Source organism: Phyllopteryx taeniolatus, chromosome 3 (genome assembly GCF_024500385.1).
Source record: "Phyllopteryx taeniolatus isolate TA_2022b chromosome 3, UOR_Ptae_1.2, whole genome shotgun sequence".
Classification (NCBI taxonomy): Eukaryota; Metazoa; Chordata; class Actinopteri; order Syngnathiformes; family Syngnathidae; genus Phyllopteryx; species Phyllopteryx taeniolatus.
In genome coordinates, this window is record NC_084504.1 from 16372973 (window position 1) to 16396886 (window position 23914).

The 23914-nt window shown below is 42.2% G+C and overlaps 1 protein-coding gene across 1 annotated transcript in view; it reads right to left on the reverse strand.

The window, feature by feature from the left end:
• Positions 1-23914, reverse strand: part of mef2cb (myocyte enhancer factor 2cb) — a 72884-nt gene that overhangs the window by 43486 nt on the left and 5484 nt on the right. Inside the window, exon 2 of the mRNA XM_061766881.1 lies at positions 6256-6478. Coding sequence (XP_061622865.1) covers positions 6256-6309 — 54 coding nt within the window. The 5' untranslated portion in view covers positions 6310-6478. The remainder of the gene's footprint in view (positions 1-6255; positions 6479-23914) is intronic.

A 23914-nucleotide genomic window follows, 5' to 3' on the forward strand; every position in this document is an offset into this window, starting at 1 on the left:
GGGAAATGAAGCACAGGGAAGAAGATATAATGTATATGCGAAAAACAAAGTTGAGCAGTCCAAAGAGTAGTAAAACAGAGAGGTGAGAGCTTGGCGTTGACTTTAGGTGGGGTGAGGTCTTGCGGTGCCGAGCAGATGACAGAGCGAAGATGACACTCGCAAAGGGAAGGTGGTAGGTGGGAATGAGGGAAGGGGTGATGGAGATACCCTGCGGGCCTCATTATTTTCTTGCTGTTAATTTCACCAGCACATGTTCTCACCCTGGCACCGTTGATCGGAGTAAGGGTTTGTCGTAGGAAGAAATAAACAAAAAAATACCCCCCCCCCCCCCATGCCCCAAAGGCATTACTGTGCATCTTCCATGTGTTGTTCAGGGTGGAAAAGCTGGGAAATTTAGTTATTTGACTTCCTGACACTGATGACCTGCTCCAGGTTTAACCTTTGCTCCTGCATCCTCCTTGGAACCCTAATGTCTCCATCCCAACCCACACACACGAATGTGCAAACAAGTTGCCATGAATTTAGCCCTCCAAGCACGCTCGAGAGGCAACACTAATTAAGGCCAATTGCAGTAAATGAGTTGCTCCCCAGACCAGCTTTACAGAGATGGATGATGCCGTTTATACATCGACCAGCCACAACATTAAGACCATTCAATATAAGAACTGTATCAAATATTCAGACTGTACAAAAATGTTCAGTTTTGACTGACAGTGTCAGATGCTTTTTAACATTACTGTGGCTGCAGAGAAAGAGAGAGAGACAGACAGAAAGAGGGAGACAGAGTTGTTAATGATATTTCTGACTCTCTCGTGACATAACTAATGGAGGTAACCAACGTATTAGACACAGTCAGAACATTTGATACCTCGATTTTTGTGATTAATCTGCTCCAGGATGTCTAAATAATGCAGAATCGTACGAAATAAATCAACAATAGTTCCACTAGGAAATAAAAGTAAATTCAATTAATCCGTTCCAGACCCAAAAATTAACAGAAAATACATTTTATAGAGAATAACTATAGCTTCACATACAAAAACAGAGTAAAATAAATATGACTGATTAAGTGGATAAATTAACCTTTTAACTTTACTTTCACATTTATTTAAGACTTGGTGGGGTATACTGCAAGGAAGGAGAAGGGGAGCCATCTTCCAAGCGCTTTCTTAAATTCCTTTGTGCTTCTCGCCTTCTTTATCAAATGGCTGGCAGTCATAACTTTCTGTCGTATTTTGTTAAAAGGGTTGAACAGACAGCAAGGATGCACGATGCAAGCTTTTAGTAACAACTCAAGGCAATAACAAGCCTCCCTCCCGGTTCTTCTTGGAAAGACTGCGATGAGTTGGGGCAAAATCGGCATAACATCCTGTCAAAAAGTCAGGCCTTCAAAAAAAGCACGCCAGTATAATAACAGTTTCACCACACTTTATTTGGTCCTATGGTGGTTTATTTAGCAGTTGCCCTCAAACTATTTTGTGCTTGTTTATCGAGTGCGACTGCTAAATAAGCCACTTTGTGGCCCAAGAAAGTGTCGTGAAACTGTGAAATGCTTCGGATGAACGTGCAACGATTCTGGGAAATAAATGGCTGACTTACTATTTTTTTGTACAAAAACTGAGTGGCTGCACGAAAAGATTTTGACGATAAAAAAAGATTGTCGAAAACCAAATCAGACGAAAACTAGGGCATATGCAAACCGAGGGTCCACTGTTTAATTATTTTGGGTAAATGGTCATAATGTTGGCTGTTCCGGTTATTTAAAAGCATGCTCCATAAAGAACACATTAAATTTGCCTTCTATCAAAGTGTCGAACTGAATCATCTGCAATGTGTCAAATCTATACACACAGACACCCACCCACACACACACAGAGAGACCTGAGCTTGTATATTGCATGTGCGGGTCTGCTTTCCGTGTGCAGACCATGAGGGGGTTCTTTTATGTGCCTGAAGCAAGGAGAGACTCTGAGTGGTCAGGAGGCTCCGAGCCAGGCCTCACACACTGCTGCCCACTGTCAGGAGCTTTGGGCAGCCAGTCAACAACAGGGAGGCCTGGCCCTTCTGCCACGGCCCTGGGGAAGTGTTTCAGGGGGCCCGGGGTGGCAACCCAAAGTGGCCGCCCAGGGAGAGACGGGCCCTGTGCCCACAGCCGTGCCGCTGTTGCTGCAGGGCGGGCAGGGGAGCACTGTAGGTGGTACGGGAGTGATGGTAGCTGGGCACATTTTTTTGCCCCTTCATCAAAATGTTGGAACATGAAAGTGTAAGGAATCTTTCAATTATGAATTTTTGACACACGTGTTGTGCGATATATATATATATATATATATATATACATACATACACACACCCACACATATATACACACACCCACATATATATATATATATATATGTGTAAGTGCATTATCCATAATTTTTCTGCAAAACGTGTCCTCATTAGGGTCCAGGTGTGCTGGAGCCTATACCAGCAGATTCGGGCAAGAGGCGGGGTACACCCTGGGCTTGTTGCCAGCCAATCACAGGGCATAAATAGACAAAACAACCATTCACACTCACATTCACACCTATGGACTATTTAGAACCTTTAATTGACCTAACGTTAATGTGGTGTTATTTAGTATTTAGCTCCAGAAGGATTTGGACAATATCTGATTGATGATTTTGCCTGTTATCGCCACACAACTTTCAACTTTAATTTAAGAAAAAAATGTCCCTTGTAACATTTATAGCCATTTTCATCCAAATTTACATTCCCCCTGTTTTTCAGGCGTTCAAATGTATTTGGACCACTGAAACACAAACTATGATCCATTACCTCTTCTGGAATTGGTATCAAGTATGTCCAAATACTTGAAACTGATCTACATTAATATGATGTTTTCCTTTTAAATGAATGAAAAGAGTGGAAGAATGTGAGTTTGGAAGCAGCTCTATACAAACTCCTCTTGTGTTTATTCGGCTTGGACTGGGTGGCATTTTCTCAAAAAGGAAGTGAAAATATGCAAAATTCAACTTCTGTTTTTTTTCTTTTTAAGAAGAAGGCTGGAGTTTCTGGTCTGTCTTGTGATGCTGTCTAATCCAATGATGTCATGTATATACATGCCAAATATGGGATCGCACTGAACACAATATGTTCCACTGGCCATGTGACGCATCCCGCACAATGTCATGACATCATTTAACTAGGGGTTATTTATCATTTTTAGAGATCCAAACAACAAAATTCAGTGGTTTATTGACTCTCCTTTCCCTGAACCCTTTCTCCTCTGCTTCTCTCTTTCTCTCTCCCCTTGTAAGTAAAGCCCGGATATCTCAGGCATCGATTCCCCTCAGGTGTCCTTCCTGTCTCCCTCTTTCCCTCCTTATCCTCAGGAGCCGGATGGCCTGGTGCATGTGGCGGGCTGAGTCTAAGGTGAGAGAAGGGCTGAGATAACAGCGAGGAGGAAGCAAGGGTGCTGCTGCAACACGATAGCTTGAGTCCTCGTTGGAAACTCTGTGACCTCGCTCACTGCTTCAGTTCCTCGATGACGATGACAAAGAGATACTCCATGCTGCTTTAACTCCGTTTCCAAAGAGCGGATGCTGTGTCACAACAAGTTGAATTACTGGAAGCTTCTTCTTTATCTCAGGTGCACCCACTTTCTCATATCAGTGTTAGTTGGAATCCCTCTCATAGAGACAAGTCATGACACAGTTCAAAAGGACTCCTCCAGCATTGAATAATCGATTCCACGAGACATTTTACTTTTACACAGTGTGACTCCACAGATGACTGGAGATACATTTGAAGAAGAACTGATGAAAGCGCTTGTGTGTCAGACTTATGTCAGAGAAAGGCCTGAAGCTGGTCAGTGTGTGTGTTTTTGACCTGTGATCCGGGGGCCACGCTAGATGCGTATGGATCCAATTTGGAAAGTCAGTAAGATGAAAAAAGTGCCAGTGGTCAGTTGGAGCACAGGATGTGATCGATTGAGTGCCTCAGGGGCAGCGAGGAAGGAGCGCTCTCTTTCTCTTTTTTACAGCCGGAGACCTTAGAGTGGGTTCTAGTCACATAGCCCAATTTTTAATAAAATGCATACTGAGGCTTCTGCAAATATTTATAGGGTTTAGTGCAGCTGGCTTGAAAACATACACACATACCGATTATTGGGACACCAAGAAATGATACAGTATGTACAGGAACTGGAAATTGAAAAATATGGGTTGGTCTCCCATCTAAAACAGAATTATGTGTGTGGGATTTTTTCGTTTACAGAGGATGGACTGTTGACCAGTGCATTTTCAGATTTGTTATAATCCATCCATTTTCTACACCACTTTTGAACTCCAAAAGACGAAAACAGTCGACAAAAACTAAAAAAGACGGACCAATGTATGAGAGAACGAGGGGGTGGGGAAAATAACCACTGTGATTGGCTAATGTGTGAAAAGAGGCGGGTTGTGCAATTCTATAGATTTCACATAACTCTTGTACACAATGAACAATGGTGAAGAGAACTATCAGTACTTACTTTCTTCCCAATAAACTAGGGCTGGGTATTGTTAAGAACCTCACAATTAAATTTTATTTAAATTCTTTAAGTTGTGATTGATGGGCGGCACGGTGGACGACTGGTTAGAGCGTCTGCCTCACAGTTCTGAGGACCGGGGTTCAATCTGTGTGGAGTTTGCATGTTCTCCCCGTGCCTGCGTGGGTCTTCTCCGGGCACTCCGGTTTCCTCCCACATCCCAAAAACATGCGCGGTAGGTTAATTGACAACTCTAAATTGCCCGTAGGTGTGAATGTGAGTGCGAATGGTTGTTTGTTTGTATGTGCCCTGCGATTGGCTGGCAACCAGTTCAGGGTGTACCCCGCCTCCGTGACCCTCGTGAGGAGAAGCGGGTCAGAAAATGGATGGATGGATGGATAGATTGTGATTCAATTAGATTTTGATTCTTTAGGTTGCGATGTCAATTCAATAAGAAGTAGAAATACACAATTTAGAGGACCTGTTGACAATTTTTAAATATATACTTGCCCAAGTTAACGTGGTATGCCACCTCACATTTTTTAGCAATAAAACTGCATAAAAATGCAAAATAATGGGAATATTGCAATACATCAATTAATTGATATTTTTACCCACCCCTACAATCAACCTAGTGTGTCAGAGGAGCCAAATCCTGAATGAGTCTGTTGTGAGGAAACGTTCAAGGTGAAAAAAGACAGAAAATTCTGTTTTAGGGGATGGGTGGCTAAGCTATTTCAGGGAGACAAATTCAATAAACTTCAAATTCTGCTATCAATACCCACAAGATGCGGGGAACGCATAATTTGCTGATAATAATAGCACTGTCAGCCCAAACATTAAATGTATATTTTTAGTCTTTCAGCTGCTAAATTTGTTTTTTACGTGAACAATAAAATGTGAATTTTGAACATTGTAGTTTCTGCATTTATTGTCAAATTATTTATTAGTAATATAGTGAAAATGAAAGGAAATGTGAATTGATTTATAGAATGTTCCTTAAATTTTCTGCTAGCACCCCTAAAATTTTAAGTTAGGGGCCACAGTATTACTGGTTAAAACAAAATTTAAAAAAATGAAACTCTCTTTGTGCATTGGGTATCCCAGACTGTTCACACAAAGTGGAAAGCATGTAATTGTCCAAACTGCAGGATGAAGAATTAAGATTGAGGTGGAAAAAAGGTGGCTACTGCTACCTTGATTGATAAACCAATTAGGAAATGTCTCTAAATATCACTGCAAATCTCGATTTTGTCTTTTCCACAAGCAGCACCCTCTCTTTGTGAAGTGTTTGCTTTCTCCCACCCTACATTCAGCCAGTAATATTCCACTGGCAGTGAGCGGAACACGACGGTGTGCGAGGGCCGCTAAAGTCAAACACAGGCCGTTGTGCTCCATGTGGGCCGTGCTATGTAGAATGGGACTTTAGTCTTGAGGATGTTCTCACCGGAAACACCGACCCCCCCCCCCACCACCCCACCCCCCTCCCAGATTGCCTCAACACTGGCTGGTGAAGTGAGGGAAACAAGTCTTGTCATTATAAGCCAGGAACACTTCACCCCCCAAAGCAATAACTCTGCTCTTCTGGCATCCACTCCCTTGTCCCCCCATTTCATATTGTTCAGACTCCCTAAAGACGTTCATTGTTGAGGGTTGTGTGGTTGGGGGGGTGTTCCCCCCACTCTTTCCACTTCTCCCCTTCCCACCCTCACACTCATCCATCCTCCCATTCCCGAGAGACATACCTGTCTGTTGCGTTCATCCATAATCCGCGTGATCTGAATCTTTTTCCTCCCCATCGTCCCCGTCGCTTTCTTTCTCTCCTCTTCCCAACGAACTTTATGCTTGCTTCTCTCTTTTCTTTCCTCTTCTTTCTCTTTGCTCTTCCTCTTCTTTCTTTCTCACTCTCTCGCTCTCTCACCGGTTTTCTATTTGTTCCAATCAACTCAAAGATTCCAGCATCTGTACCTGCAAGAAAGAGAAAGAAGAGAAGGAGGGGGAGGAGAGGATGAGCATTAAATGAAATGAAATATGGCAAAATACTGTGAGGAATGAAAAAAAAATATATAAAAGTGGCATCATGGCAGCCACTAGGGAGGGCGAAGAAAGACAAAGAATCTGTCAACAATGTTGTGAGAGCGGCTGTGTTTTTCACTGTCGATATCATGCAAATCAGGTTTTGCTTCTTTTGGTCTCTCTCTCTCTCTCTCCCTGTGCAGACTATGAGAGGAGACAGCGCTGTCAGGATCTCGCCTCGTTCACAGAGAGTTTGACAGTGTTTTGGAAGTGCCGCTAACTTAAACGCTCTAATCACCAGCACTGTAGCATTACTTCCAGACTGAGCAATGCTTTTTACTTCCTCCTGTAAAACTTCACTGTACTGACAGTAAAAGTAGCATCCTGCCTCCACTTTTGCTCCATCTCCAAAATGTGAGATGAAGGAACTCCATATATCGGTACATTTTCCACACCGCTTATCCTGTTCAAGGTCATAAGGAGTCAGAGCCTATCCCGGTTGACTTAGGGTGAAAGGTGAACTCAGAATGGGCATGTTCGCAAAAGCCATTTTAGTGAACCACAACACTATCAGTGGCGCAGTTGAAGGAATTCAGATGTGGAATTGAACTCTGCCTTGTCTCATTCTGGCTCAACAAAAGACAAAATAAGATATGTCAAAATATATCAGGACTGAATATTTGAAATATTAATTCCACGATTAACTTACATGTCAATCCTCATATACTTATCTACGCACACTTGGTTGTGTGTGTGTACTTTTTCTTGTCCAAAAGCCTGCGAGCTGGACTTTGTGTTGTCCGCGCCCCAAAAAGTTTGTGTGAGCGTGCATGTGTATGTTCTTTATTTGAGCTCGGCTGAGCCCGAGCTTCGACACATCTCTCTGGAGGTGCTTAAGTAGGCCAACCCAATCTATCTAAGGGAGGAGCACAAGAACTGTTGTTGTGTTTTCTTTTGACAGTAGAGGTGATAACGTCCCTCGTTATGCAAATGAGAATCCCATTATTTAAGCTCAGTGCAATGCAGGGAAGCTGTCAGTGCCATCACATAAAAATAAAAAAATCCTCCATCTACTCAGCCTTTTTTCTCCATCTTCTCTTTCTTCTCTCCTTTCTGAACCAGATTTCCGGCACCTGGCAGCACGAGTATCAGACATTGATGTGGAAGACGACACCGCTTCACCAAAAGACATGACAGTCTCTCTCTCATTCACTTTCTCTCTTCTCTCATGCACCCTTGCTCTCTTCCTCGCTCTTCTCACATTCTCTCCTTTGCACACTACCACACACACACACACACCCACACACTGTACTGCACTTTCTTTCCCCCTCCTCTCTTTTCTCCTCATCTCCCCCTAACCCGAATCCATGTATTTATTGAGTAACATGCATGAGAAAGCAGAAGAATGCTTTAAACCCCTGAGGTGAACACAGCACACGGCTACGCACTTGACCTCTTTTTTCCACTAGTAGGACATTGATAATGAAAGTATGCAAGAGGGACATCCTCCAAGGCCTACGCATACACTAGGAATATGGCTTCACACGCAAAATAAAAAGAAACTGCAGTTTGTAGTGCTGTAGAACTATACACTGAGGAGTGTTTACTGTATAATTTGCACTCACTCTCACAGTAACCAAAATGGTAAGACTGCAAATCACAAATACAAGAATATCTAGTATTGTTAAACTGACACCTATCAAACAGCGCCCATCAAAAATGAGCATCTCAAGCCAGATTTTCTTATTTTTATTTCTTTTCATTTTGAACTCATTACTTCCCAATCCTTTTATGCTCCATACCCTTAAAAATGGTTAGAATATAATTCTAACCATTCACATCACACTAAAGCTTGCAGCCCTTGTTGGGAACACCTGTCGTAGAACATCCAAGCGTACCTAATGACGTGTCCTGCAAATAGAGTTCGTGTGTAAGGATTCCTGCACCAAGATCCCGCATTGGATTAAATATATTGATTTCAGGAGTCAATGTTGCCTCTATCAACATTATTAAGGAGTAAAGAATGTCGGGAAATATATAAATACATAACAATAAACTGTTTAAAGAAAAAAATGCAAAAATATTTTCATTTCAATCATGACATGCATGTCAAATATGCAATGCAATGATACATACATACAAAGCATCTTTGGCAGTTGGGGGAAAAATAATAAGATCTAAAATAACTCTGGCAGTTCTGTGGAGGTATTCCAGAACATTTTTGTGTAAACACGCCCATCCTTAAAGACAGAAAAAAAACCCTCTGAGATGCCCTCTGGAAAGAAACAAAGAGGGATGTTGTCAGACAAACTGGGATTACAAGCCAACTAAGACGCTTGGCACAAGAAAGCCAGACAAGCGCATCAATCAAGCCAGCAGCGTACCTCAATCACAGGCTGACAGCATCATCCCCTCCCAGCCTTTGTATATAACACTAGCCAGCTCAGGCAGGCCTCCAAAAAGCCAGGGGTTACTTCAATGATCCCTGCCTCCTGGCCTCTACCGCCTCTTCCTCAATCCTTCCAAAGCACTCGTGAGCAGAGCTGAACCTCTCAATGTCAACACCCGCTGGGGCAACACCTTAGGCCTTACGTAACATTAAGACAAAGCCCGTGTCCTGAACATTTAATCCCTGCTTTTGGCTCCCAACACTAGCCAGGCAGCAAGCACGCTTTGAGGTGAAGCCGTGTGACCGCTTCCCTTCAACCACCACCTCCTCCTCTCATCCCTTCTCACTTTCACCTCCTTTACCTCATCCTACACATTGACGAGATCTCCCCCCACCCCTCTTTTCTCCTCCGTCCCATATGAGTGCCACGCCGCTCCTGGATATGCACACATTGTCCACCCACTGCCTCTCCTCCTCCAACTCCCCCCGTGGCGGGTATAGAGCATCAGTTAACAGATTACCAGGTGAATCGCACAATCCAATTTGGCCTGGTGACGCCAAGGCAATATGGAGGGGAAATGCTGGGGAAACAAGCACTGCTTAGTGAGCGTGGTCACGTGGCCACAGTAGTAATCCTCTGGAGGAATTTTTCACAAGTGACCTCTGACGTTGGGAGGGCAAATGAGGTGAGAAAGGGGCGCAAAAAATAGACCTTAAGGCAGTTTACTTAAAGTTAGGCACGGAACTTGTCTAACCTGACTAATAATTTTGCGCTTGCTGAGAACTTGAAGAACTCTCGACTGTGTGCCTGCTAGTATGGAAGTCGGCGGTGGTACCATGAAGACAGAAGGACCACAGTTGCTCCTCTGCTTGTTCAATATAATGGGTCCTGGCTATGTGAGCTTTATGCTGGACAGGTAACAATGTGATGGGTGGAAGATGGAGGGAGAAACACAGAGATACACACGAGAAGGAAATAGTGAAGCAAAAAGAGGGATCTTTTGAACAGGCACCAGGCCTCTCCAGGGGGAGGGGAAGCGCTGTAGCCATGACCCTCCCATCTGTTAAGCAGACGGACTGAGAGAGCGAATCAGAGAGAGAGAGATGAAGGTTGGGGGAGGATGGGAGAATTGGAGAGGGAGATTCAGCACATAGATCTAATGAGCGCTCTTTCTCTCGCCGTCTCCAAAGTGAGAGCTGAGAGGACGATGAGAACATGAACACTCCAGTGTGCACCACAAGGCTCAATTCTAGGTCACCTCTCTCCCAAGCGTTTAGTCGCTAAAAACTAATACACAGCGCACAGTGCTTTTCACATTCCTATAGACAATCTGTGGGTTGCTTGTTAATGTGGACTGAACCTAAAACTAGCAGGTGGCAAAACGGAGAAAAGTCTACTTTGACTCATTGCAGTTACACGACAACAAACTCGTAAAACGCTTCAGTAGTTGGCTGTCACTTACTAAACGAATATTCTCATCATATTAAAAAAACACATGCAAGTAATGCGTCTCTACTGGTCATTGCATTGCTAAATGAACACTTTGCTGAAGCGCTCATTACCAATTTGTTTGGTTGTAATGTAAAAGTTATGTTAACTATATGTTCAAAGTGAACTATTTACTAAGCCGAATGCTTTGTGTACATGTGCATTCGTAAAAATTAGTGGGCATGCTTTAATAATTCATTCTTACTTGTAAAATATTAGGGCATACTATATTACTTTTTCATTATTGTTCATATCTTATTATTTCTGCAAGAAAATTAACAAAATCAAAGAAAATGTCAGTTTATTACTACTTACAATAGGACACATCGCACATAAATATCAGCGCATTTATTTCTGCATTCAGAGAATTGTGTGGGGAGAAAATGTTGAAACCAAAAGTGACGCATCTGTATCGTGCAACATGTCCAGAAATCTGCTGAGTGGGGTATTCTTCAATTCTAATTCTCCACACATTACAATCTATCACAAATTGAGGATGGTGATTTATCATGACAGGATTGGTGATGTTTTTCTAAGAAACCCCACCTCCACAGCACAGTCTCGGGCTCACCGTACTGTACATCTGTAACACATTTGGTAATAGTGTGTGTCCTGAAATATACATATGTGTGTGTGTGTGTATATATATATATATATATATATATATATATATATATATATTTCCAGTATCCCTTTATCCTCTAAGGAAATGTGGTTGTGAGGATAACATATTAGACTACAGTATGTCAACCTTTTAGGGGGTGTATGGTACATTAAATAAACGCTCTCTCTTTTTAAATAAACTCTCATTTTCTCGAAGAGGGGGCAAAGAAAAAAAAAAACGCTTTTATATCGTTTTTCAAATGCAATCTGAATGTCAGTACACACTCACCGTGTTCTGTTTTCACTTGAGCATTTCTGCTAAATTTTCTCTTTTTTTACGGGTTTCCTCTTCGTGTGTCTGCTGTATCTCTTGTCTGTCAGTTTACATGTGGATCTTGTTGTAGCGCACGTGTGTACGTTTTGGAACAGGAATTAGCAGTGCACTTGGCACATGTGGTGCCTCCATGGATTGATGGAGATGCACCAAAAGGAATGAGGGGATCCAGCAAGTCAATGGCCGCACAGCATGGGAGAGAGGAGGAAATATGTGTACCGGGTCTCATTGTGCCTCTAATGTCATTAGCGGCAGTGACTCGTCTATGTGGGACGTAGCATTCGCAGTCTGTCACAGCGAGATAGGCAGGGTGACGAATGGCTAGCACTACTACTTTTACCTCCTCCATTTTCCCTAATGTCTCTATCTTCTCCGAGTGACCTGAAGCTGGGTGGTAGCCCACGCGTAGGTGGGCCTCTGTGGCTTTGAATTGCTGCAGATATTAGGGCTAATTTACCATGTTAGCGGCTAAAGAGATTAGCAACATGTACACCCGGGGATTAGCGTGATAGCGGCGGATCATCTTATAATGTGTTCATTCTCCTCAGTGAAGGTTTGCGCTAAACCTGAATTTGAATGTTTTGTATGTGTGTGTGTGTGTGTCTGTGTGCTCTTAAAAGTGTGTTGTTAGATATTGGGATATATTCTCGCTTGTCTCTTTCTGTTAGCTCATGGTCTATTCTGATCATTAGCAAGACAGCAACGGTTTCATGCGTATTCTACTTCTGCACCTTAGAAGTGAGAAACCTGTCTATTGAAAATTACTCTTATTTACATAGTGCTCTACTCCTAACTGGGACTGACATAATGGAAAAAAAGAAGACAATCAGAAGTGTCCGCTCAAGTGCTAAACTCTCCTCGACACCTGCTTAAGCAATTCTTAAAGTTAAGCATTAAACATACAGTCATTGATTGTCATCCTAATGAGACTCTTCCAGACTCTTGTTTCCTTCTTGTGCTAACCCCGTCTAGTCCTAACCCGAGGGTCTTAGAGGCCAGAAAGACAGGAAAGATTGCGGAAGGATGTGACATCAGCAGGCAAAGACAATCTGAGTTGTTGCGTTTCCTAAATCTCTTCAAACCAAAACCTAAAGACGTACGGTTTCCCACATGAGGGAAAGAAGCAATAATGCTTTGTGAACCTGGATCATGACCAGGCCTCATGTTGACTTCCCCATACACTTTATTTTTAAAGTCATTTACTAAAAACATTTCCATGAAGCAATTGTGTGATATTGTGAAAACACTCACATGAAACATTGGTGCAAATGCTAAGCAATACTATTTTTTTTTCCTTTTGGCCATAAATAGAACGCTTATAAGGAAGTGATGATATCACAATGATTGGAGCAGACGTAGTTGGAGTCGCTACTCTGAAGAGAGTAACACAAGATGAGATCACAGCATTTGAACTCACAATTACTTAGAATTATGTATGAGAAAAATGATTATTCCAACATCAGGGTGGGGAACATACGGTATGTGTGAGATATGCGGCCAGAAAGAGCATTTGATCAGGCCTAACACTCAATTCTAAATCCCCCCCAAAAAACCTCAGAGGAACTGTTAGAAAACGGTTAGAGTTTTCAATCAACCTATCATGCATGTTTTTGGGATGTAGGAGGAAACCGGAGTGCCCGAAGAAAACCCATGCAGACACGGGGAGAACATGCAAATCCCACACAGGCGCCAGATGTGCTAACCAGTCGTCCACTGTTCCACCTTGTTTAATCATATTTTTAAAAAATGAACCATCTCTAAGCCATATAAAATTTCTGAATTGGTTGCGCTTATAAGAGTATGACTTTTTGTTTGCTTGGATATTTTAAGAGCCGTGTGTTCTACGGGTATACGAGGGGAGTTTGGAAGTGCGAGCCTTCGTGTGGGCAGCTGCACATCTCACTCAGCAGCAACAAACAGTAGGCCACCGGAGCGGCCATTTAGACAGGTAGTCATCCGTCAGAGACGACGCTGGGACAGGTGAGAGCCATCTTTCCATATAGCCTAGTGCTGACTTCCCCAAGGATGCGGGGACATGACACAATGTGTCAGCCCCCCTCTCTGAAAGGAGGCCAAAGGCTGTAAAAGCCACAGCTGCTGGTCCAAAGGCAGAAGAGCCAGAGGACACACACATGGAAGTGAGTGGGAACACATGGATTAAAAAACTTGTGTCTGATCTAATGAGTATAGGGTTTTGGATTTTAAAAAGTAATGCATTGTATTGAGACAAAAAAAAAACACAAGCTTGCAAACAATTAAAAAAAAAAAAAAAAAACATGTTGGGAGAGCTGCTTCAAAAAGGCCAAATAATGAGACAGAAGACCGCGGTTTTAAAGAGACAAAACCTGCACTCCTACTTAAGGTGGTTAATTGCTAGTTGACGTTGAATGCACCAAATTCTACTCTGCTTTATATATCGCGCAAATGGCAAGTAACGCAATGAAGCCATCAAAACAGTTTCAGCACCCTGCATAAAAAACAAAAACAAAAAAAACAAGCTTTTGGAGTTTGTTGAAAGAAAGTAAAGATTATCCCAAGATGGGACCACCTTGTTGAAGAGGAAACAAGCGCGGCGCTCTGACTAATTACAACAACTACATTCAGCGTAATGGTGAGTTTTATATTGAATCATTTGTTTTTGTTTCTATGCGGGTCCGTCAAAATATGGCTTTTTGTGAAACTGAAAAAATTTGTGAACCGTTGTTGTAAAACGAGTTCAGCAAAACAATCAGTAAATAAAAAAAGTTCGTTTACTTTTTACATGGCGTAAAATCTTTGGAAACAAGCTAATCGAAATTGAATAAATACCATTTTTGGCCCAAGTTGAGGTTAATTACGGTACCTTTACACAAACTCTAAATATGAATGTGAAGTGTTTTCACCACAGCATGTCCTCTATGTTTGTGGAGGGTATAGTCATGAGGTAGGTACAAGTGTGTACAATAATGCTCATGGAGGTTTTTATTTCTTCAAGGAAGATAGGGAAATTAGTTTAGAAACTCTGTGTTGTAAAAAGTATAGACGACAATCTGCACATGGACCTGCAAAAAAAACCTTAAAATTCTGTAATTTACCTGCAAGGTCAGTAGTTGGCAATGTCTTTGAAATGTAAAGAAACACTCACACTGAAGGCATGCACATGCGCGTCTTTGTGAGTCTCATTCTAAAAGTACTTTGAAATACTGTTCCAAAAACTTTTCTGGGTTTTCAGGGTCCAAAAGGCTGTTGTCATGTAAACAAACACCCTTTTTCTTTTTTTAAAATCAGTGTTGCACGTGCTACAGACTTACACTGTAAGTTTAACTCCAGCAGCATGACCAGGGTTTCTTCACCCCTTCCTCTCTTTCTTTCACTCCCCCCTTCCTGTCATTGTTAGGTCATTTACAGAGCTCTAAGTCACCTCTTCACATCAAGACTAGAATGCTACCAAAAGACACACGCATTCCGTTACAGTACATGAAGTGTGTGCGTATTTGTTAACTGGCATTAACTCCCTACTTGTCTATCGTGGTATGAAGAAAAAAAAAAAACTGTATAATGAACAACAAAACTAATGCAGTTACCTCTTGGCGAGACAAGTCAACACCCCCCTGCCCCATATCGTCCCCGCCCCCACAGGAACAGCCACGAGTCATGTCACTTACATCACAAGGCACTGACATATTCACCCAATTATGTTCTCTGCCGACTAAGACAATGTCTCTGTCGTCTCCAGTGGGGGGGAGTGAGGCAATGAGCGAGAGCGCATTAGAGGTGAGAGGTGTACAGGTTAGTTATGAAGACCTGAGCCCATGACGCTCCCCCCCCCCCCCCCACCTCTTAATCCCAGCACCGTATCAACACCAGACATCGCAGTGAGGGTGATGATTTCATCACACCCCCAGCCCTGACTCCTCCTGGCTGCCACAGTCTTCTAATCACCCTAATTAAAAGCTTTGTTCATTTAGAAATCTCTGAAGACAATTTGTTTCACTCTCCCCCTACAGCAGCAGTGGCTGTGAAGAGAAGAGAATTAAATTTGATCTTCTGACAGCAACTATTAAATGCTCCCTCCTGGCCTCAATTAAGGCCCGCAGGCTAATGCTAACACAGCTAACCTTCATGCAGCCACGAGGTGCACTTCCCTTTTTCCATCAGTGACTTTATTTCGTCACCTCTTTCCATAAAGCGCATGTGTGCTACCTCCAACGGAAGACAATGATTCGGTGTGGTGGTCTATTTTGCTTAGGAGCCAATGGAAAGGGTAAAATGTACAAGGATTTCCCTTTTTGGTTATCTGTGGTAACTGAGTAAGTAAGTCGGTAATGGCAAGTCTACTGGGAAGTTTCTTTGTCCTTACTTAATCAGCGAGTTTGGATTCTACAATAACAAGAAATTTGACCAGTCCCAATATGATCAATTTAATTAAATACATTTCAGCCCATCAGTATCAGGCAAAAAGGATTGGATGTTTTATTTTAGAAATTATTAAAGATCATAAATAGACATAATAATCCTGAGATATTGCCAAATGGAACAGCAATAGCTTAGTTTTATACTACACAATGTAATGTTGTGGGATCCTGTGGTGCAAACTTCAAAGGACAGTCTCCAAAAAAAAAAAAAAGCGAACGTTACCTAGAATTACACGGTAAGGTTGATTAACAAAAGAGGAGCTATATAAAATACTTCCATCTATTAGCAGGTGTGCTCGTCAAGCGGCACCTATACAAAGGCGCTGCCCAATAACGTCGCAACTTGGCGACACACTGTGAGAGAACTAAATTATTACCCAAACGCTTCTTCCAACAACGGCGGTGTTAATTATTTGAAGTGGAGTTAAGAGCTCTAATGTTTTTTTTCCACAATGTTGTACTGTGTGGAATTGATTCATTGACTATTTAGGAGGATTTTTGTTGGAATTTCTGATAATTTATGTTTTAGATTTTAGTTAATTTAAGAGAAGATATTTCAATGTAATTTGCCGTAGCATCACAGATATGTTATGACAATATTTTTTTGGTTTGAATGGAACCACTGCTGCACTAGATTATAGCCATCTAAAAAGGTACCACAGTGGGATACCTGTATGAAAATAAATATTATGTTATAACAGTTAAGACAATTTGGATGTGCACTCTTTTTTTCTTTTTAATGCATGGCCGAGGTATCAGATCAGGACTCGGCAGGGACAGGTACTCAAAATCAAGTGATTTAGATTCGGGTACAAAAACATGTGACCGGGCATGTTTGTAGACTGCCACTATGAAACCCAATGGACAGCCTCGAATTGTATGATACTGGATATTTAGCAAAAAAATGTGAATGATACTGGATGATGTATGATACTGGATATTTAGCAACAAAACAATCAATGGCAGCTGAAATGTTAAATGTGTTTTGGAACGACATTGGATCATGAGGAAATATTTCCAAACTGAATTAAATACGTCCCAAAGTGCCATGCAATAAAACGATGTCAGAGATATTACTGTGTATGTTTTAACCATATTACTGAGTAAAGTAGTATTTTTTACAATAAGAGTTTGTGAGTAGGCATATATTTATTTATTTATCGACATGTCCTTCGATCGCAATAGTGTAGGGTCTATGTGTGAAAGGCTTGCCATTTCTTAAAATTAAATATAGAAAACAAATATCTAAGCACATATAAAATGCAAATAGATACATTTACAACAACAACAAAAAAACATTGCATTGTAATAGTACAATACTGACATTTTTGGGCTTTATTTATTATATCCAGCGTATAAATATTGACATATTGTTAATGTGTGAATTTGATAAAAGAATGTAATTTTAACCTCCATTTTTTTGCGTGCTATTTTTGTTTCAAAATCAAACATTTTAGTTCAGCATGTCCACCGTGTTCTTCCAGTGTTTTATGGCAGCACTGTAACAGAAACAGTGATCCATAGGATAGTGGTAAATAACGTTCCTGTTCCTACGTTGTGACAAGTGGCAGTCCGGGTGGCTGTGACTTGTGGAGAAGAAGACGGTTGCACACTTCAACAAGGATGTCCTTCATACTGGAGATACGACCTTCTGTTTTTTTTCCCTCTTTTTCTCCTCAGGTCCCTTTGCTCTACTCAGTAACCTAGATTGTAATGTATCAAGAGGGGAATGGTGAGAGGAAGAAAGACAGTATAAGAGATTTAGCGATGATAAAGTTTGGCATTCAAATAAAACAAAAAACAGGAAAGGAAAAAAGGGTTGCGTTTACTTTTTGTATAATTGTGAGCATTGTGTGCATCATTAAACACAGATTATGGCACTGCTAGTGTTTGTTTAAGCAAGGCTGGTGTTATGTTTCCAGGCGTTGTCTCTTCACCCCACACACACACACACGCACACACAAACACAGTGTAAACTTGATACACAAGCGGCAAACTCTGAATTCATAATTAATGCCACTCTATATTCTTTTGTTTCAATCAAAATATAGACCATTTATGATGCCAAGAAACCACATATGGACGTTTTTCTGCACACAACTTGCATTCTCCACTTTGAACTGTGCTTTACAGTTTCCAAGGAAGCGCTGGTGTTGGGGTGTGTGAGGGGAAAGGTTGTCTGGAGTGTGGCCGGCGTGTGGTGGCATGACGGCACCTACAGATGAGCCTCTGTTTAGGGGAGTGGCCCCCACCAAGGCCAAAGCCAGGCTAGGCCCAGCCCAAGCCTCTCATTACCCCCTCATTTTTGGAGTGGTTAACGGGGGGGTTACTGGAGAGGGACCGGCAGCACCAGCATACTTCCACTCCCTGCGCCATCACAAGGCGACCTCATCAAAGCGAGCGCTCGTAATTTGTCACAGAAAGCAGCCAATTAACATATGTTAAGGAGGAGGGAGGACGAGGGGATGGGAGGAGGGGAAGGCGGGTAAAAAAAAAAAAAAAGAGATAGCTTATGATTAAAGAGTCTGCACAGCTGCATGGAATCAAGATGGCAAAGAGAGCCTTGAAAGAGACCTCAGAGCTAGTAATCTGATAAAGCTTACTGTTACTTCAGCCCCACAAGCAGAAAGGGGGTAGGGGGGAGGGGGGGTGCACCAGGAGAATGAAGTAATGCAGACAAACAAATATCAAATTACCGCCACGAGGCTACAAGCTTTGGCAGAGTGCCTCAGGCTCACTATGTGGCTACAGTGCAGGCCACTCTATCGCATGGACCCTCGCCCGCCCACCCCACGCCCTGCTGTTTGACCACGCTCTATTTTTAGCCCCACTCTCACAATTGTGCCCGACAGTTATGCTAAGACTGCCAGGAATGTATGCTCATTTGCACATTTTCACGCCAACATCGGAAGGGCAGGTGCACAGCAATGTCTTCTTTTATTGTTTAAGACTTAGACAAGTTACATTCTGACTTGTTTGCTTTCATGTTTCTCTTCCCCCCATGTTTGTTTTCTACCATACTACCTGACATTCTTTATGCACGTGTGTGTCTTAATGTTATTGTCGATGTCGGAATATTTTATATGATAGTTTGCCTTGTTGTTGGAGCGCGGTGGCAGGTTGAATGCATTAGCAGCGCACAGCTATGCCATTCTGTTATCTGTCGTCTCACCGCCATGCCTCGCCTCGTCTCCTAGGCAGCAAGTGATCACACGAGGCTGTCAAGCAAGTTTGGGTCGCAGACTGCAGCCACGTTCTTCGCTATGTGGATCTGACTCGTTCGCAAAGAAACAAGAAAGAGGACGCGGGGAGGAAGCGTTGAACACATTTGGGTGATTTATGGAATTGTATCCAAGTTACAGCGGAAATCCCAAAACAAAAAGTCAGTTTCTTCTTTTGCTTATTTTCCTCTGTGAAGATGAACACTATCACTATAAAAGTATGACTTTTATCTGACTCTTTATTAGGTACACCTGTACAATTTATTAAAGAATATTCCATATTTGGCGGAACATTCGATATGAAACTCGTATGCCTGCCAATGAGGAAGCAGATCTCTCGCATGCCAATAAACATGGTTTGAAATTTGTGATAAAGTATTTTGTTGCTGTTCAATCAATACCATGTTGCAAAAGTGTTTTTTTTTTAAAATTATTACAAAAAAGGCATACAATTTGAAGATACAGTGCATGCTTTTCATCGGGCAGCTAGGACAAAATGTGTGTTATTGTTTTTTTCAGGATACAAAAGAATGTAAAAATAGTATTTAAAATTTAGTTTAGTTAAAAACAAAATTTGAGTCACTGACAAAACTTTTGGCTATGACTGTATTCAATGTCAATGAGTGTTGAATTGTGCTGGGGTACCTAATGGTGTGTCCAATGTATTTCTTTACAAGCATCAGAGAAATTCACAAATGGTGGGGAGGAAATTGTCCCCCACTCTGTATGTATAAATCATGACTGTTTCCTTTTTACTCATCTTTGTCTCTTTGGCACTCCTATCTTCGCCATCAAGCATCAATCGTTACTTATTTATTGTTCCTATTTGGGAAGTAAAGGGCGAGAGTGGAGGGGCGAGAAGAGTTGCGTTTGGTTCACAAGGTTTCATCTTCTGCTTCTGGTTCAGTGGACGACCTGGCTGCCTGGACTTCCCCCAACGCCACTACCATCATCTTCATCATCATCCTCATCATCATCAGGAGCACTCAAATCCCTCCGCTGCGAGGACAGCTGCATCGTTCACATAACCTCGCTTGCCCCCTCCCAGTGCTCCACCACCGCCGCCCCCGGCTAATGATAGCAGAGCATGTCCCCTTTCGCAAGCTTTTTCCACACAAACTCACAACAAGCGACGAGTGGGCACAACACACAACCCCTCTCCCTCTTTCTCCTCCCCTTCATTTATTTTTCTCATATCACTCAATTCCTTCCCCTAAAAATCCCCTCGCCTTCTGACCCAAAGAAGGCCTGAGAATGCTAGCCAACCACCCAACACACACACACACACACACACAATAACATCACGCACACTTAACCGCCCCTCTGATTCCATACTGTTTTCTCTCACTGTGTTCACCCCTCACTGCAAGTGACCTGCATCACAGCTCTGTGTGGGAACTTGCACGGTGGAGTGTGTGAACACGTGTGTTTGCGCATACCTGCGCACGATCACGCTGTATGTGTCTGCACATATGATTACTATTGTAGGTACGGCTGTTGTTGTGCCCATTGCTCTCTCATCTCTCCCCAGTCTGGTCAACCCCCGTGTCCTGTCTCTCTACTCTATCTCTCACTCTTGAGGCAGACAGTCACCCCCAGAGCCTGTGTTCTGTTCAAGGTTTCTTCCTAAGAGGGACATTTTTCTTGCCTCCGTCGCCAATTACTTGCTCATGTGGGGTTCAGTTGGTTTACTTATATACAGACAGTGGATCCTCGGGTTTTGTGATTAATTCGTTCCAGAAAGTCTGACTAAAACCGAATCGTACGAAAAACAAAGCAATATTCCACATCAGAAATACCGTAATGTAAGTCCAATTAATCCATTTCAGACACACAAAAATAGTAATAAAAATATTTTTTTATCGAGAATAACTGTACTTTTAAAGAAAGAAAACATAAATGGCTATTGAAGTGGATGAATGAACATTTTTCACTTTTACATTTACTTTAGTTAATTGACTCTTGATGGCTTATACAGCGCAGAGGGGAGCCATTTTCCAACTAATATGCTATCGTCTTTCTTGCTTCTCTATCATTTGGCTGGCACTCTGGACGTTTTGTCGTATTGTGTAAAAATAGTTCAACAGATGGCAAAGCAAGTTTTTATTAAGAACTCAAGGCAATAACAGGCCTCCCACTTTGCTCGGCAACACGAGGGAAAGTAGGCGCAACATCGGCGTAACACATCCTGTCAAAAGTCAAGCCTTCAAAATAAAAGCATATAAATAGAATAACAGTGTCACCAAACTTTCTCTTGTCTTAATAGTCGCGCTAAAGCTATTTTGGACTTCTATAATGAGTGTAACTGAAACCACCACATGACCAAAGAAAGCGTGGTAAAACCGTTACTACACCACATGCTTTTCTTTTGAAGGTTTAACTTTTGACAGGATATGTTACACCAATGTTGTCTGAGTGTTGCAGAGCAGACCGGGAGGGTTATTGCCTTGAATTGTTAACAAAAGCTTGCATTGTACCACATGCATTGCCATCTGTTGAACCCTATTCACAGAACTTACCGATTCCAGAAAATGAAATTAAAACCGAGCACGTATGAAAACTCGGACAAAATTTTGATGAAAAAATTTGTCAAAAACTGAATGATACGAAACTTGAGGTTGTCCAGTATTCACAGATTATATATTATATAATGTAGGAGAAGTGTGGATCTTGACCTGGTCATTGTATTAAGTGGCTTGAGATAACATCTGCTGTGAATTGGGGCTATATAAATAAAATTGACTTGATCTTGCAAGTACTCTTCATAGTCCCATTGTGTGTGTGTGTGTGTGTGTGCGCGCGCGTGTGCAGCGGTGGTGGCAGCAGGCGGCGCAGCGCTGGCTTCTGCGGCTCCTATTGTGCATTATATCAAATAAACAATGTATTACACGTGTACTTAACCAAGGGGAGCTGCTGAGCGCTGAGAGCAAATCCCTGTTATCGTTCCAAGCATTTTCCCCTTGATTAGGGAAGAGGAGCCAAAGATGGTTGAGGAAGGCAAGTGAGGAGGCGGCAAGAAGAGAGAGAGGGGGGGGGAAAAAAACATTTGCGTTAACTTCCCACATACTATCCCTTCTCACTCTCTCCTTTGGCGCTACCCTCTCTTTGCCTTCTTCTCATTCCTTCTCCCTGTGGATTTTACACTGCTCTTCCTTGTTTTTCAACCACCTCTCAGAAGTGGGTCATCGACGGGCAGCATTTTGAAGAACATGGGAGAAGACGAAGAAAAAAAGTGAGCTCTTTCTATGAGAACAATCCAAGACTTCTTTAACAAGTAGCCCGCTTATCAAATTAAGCTGTTAAAAGCACATTAATAACAGGCAGCTCAATTCTCCTCACAGACACAGAAGAGAAATGGAGGGGTGCATTGGAAATAAAGAATTATCTCTCTCTGACTGTGTGAAAAACACCAAGGGCACTAATGATTTTCACAGATTCCTGCCTCTGCCTCTCTCTCTCGCTCAGTCTGTATATTTCTTTTTCTCAGGCCAACTCTTAATATGATTATTGGCCATCGATTTTGGGGGGCCCAGCTGCTGAGTGCCACTCATTTCAAGAGCAAATAGCATGTACCGTATGCAATCTTAAAAATAACAAAAGAAATGTCTTCTAAATGACAGCATATGTGAAAAAAGACTTGTCACACTTTCCCTCAAACTCTTTTCTTTTTATTGAGCCGTTTGTCACGCACTCCAAACACGCGAGGCGAAGAGAGAAAGTTAACACTTTTGACGCTGCTCACATGACACATGCCCGAGATGCAGAAGCAAAATTAACACCTCGGCGTGCAGATGGCAGTGAGGAGAGAAAACCACCCTGTGACCTCGCATGCCGAGTCAAAGTACCATACTTCTTCAAATAGTGGGCTCCATTATAATTAATGGTGTTTCTCAAATAAAAATAAATAAATAAACTCAAATAGAAGCGCCCATGAACCCCTGAGAAAAAAATAAATAACCGGTGGTAACTATTATTACCGCTGACACTCACTGACTGACACCATTGTTCACGCATGGACATTAACGAGTCAATGTGTGTTGCTAACCAAAACAGCAGCCTCTAACCAGCTCTGGGATTCATTTGCAGTCTTAATGCCTGCAACTCAAATGTTGTAAATAGGTCGGCTGCATATTGTTACTGATTTGATGATTAACATTAACGATCCTCGTGTTTTCTATTACAGCCCTTTTTATTTTGTTTTAAACTGTAGTTTCACTTGATGTACAATATATTAGAATATATTATTATATATTATTTTGATCAGGCATCATTATTTATTGTAGTGAATAAATAAACAAAGTATAAAGGCCTAGTACCCATGAAGTTGTAAACACACCCTGCCACTACATGAGGGTTTGCTTTTCTGTTGCTGTAACATCTTTGTAGCCTGTGTGTGTCCCTATTTTTCTTTTACCCTGACAGTTTTTTTTCTTCCCCAGTCACTGATTTTCTCACACCCTCATCCTGTTTGCGCGGCTCCCAAGGGGGCCGTTCGGAGCGAGTCGGCGGCGGATGGATGCGGCGAGGAGGCCCTGGGAGCGAAGCTGGAGCAACAGCAGGTATCTCCCACACTTCTTCGGCTATTTTTAAAACTATGAGGACAGCACAGGGCCAAAAATAAGTCAAGAGGCCATTTTTATCCCACATGTTCGAGGTGACGCCCACCCACCCCCGTCTTGCTCACACAAACACACGCAGTGCCAAAAAGTTAACTACCAAAGTGGAAAAAAATCTTACTAAACAATGGAAGTGTCACTCTATTGAGCATACACACACAAGCGGCAGACAAAAGTCAATATCAAGGCTGAGCTATTTCTGTAGAGAGCACTATTTAGGAAGTGTGGGCCGGGTGCCAGTATTCTCCTCAGTATCGTCTGGGCGCTATACACACCACCTCTTTCCTCTCTCTCTCTCTCTCACCCACTCCTCACCCTTTTTCCACCCGACCCTCGCTCCAT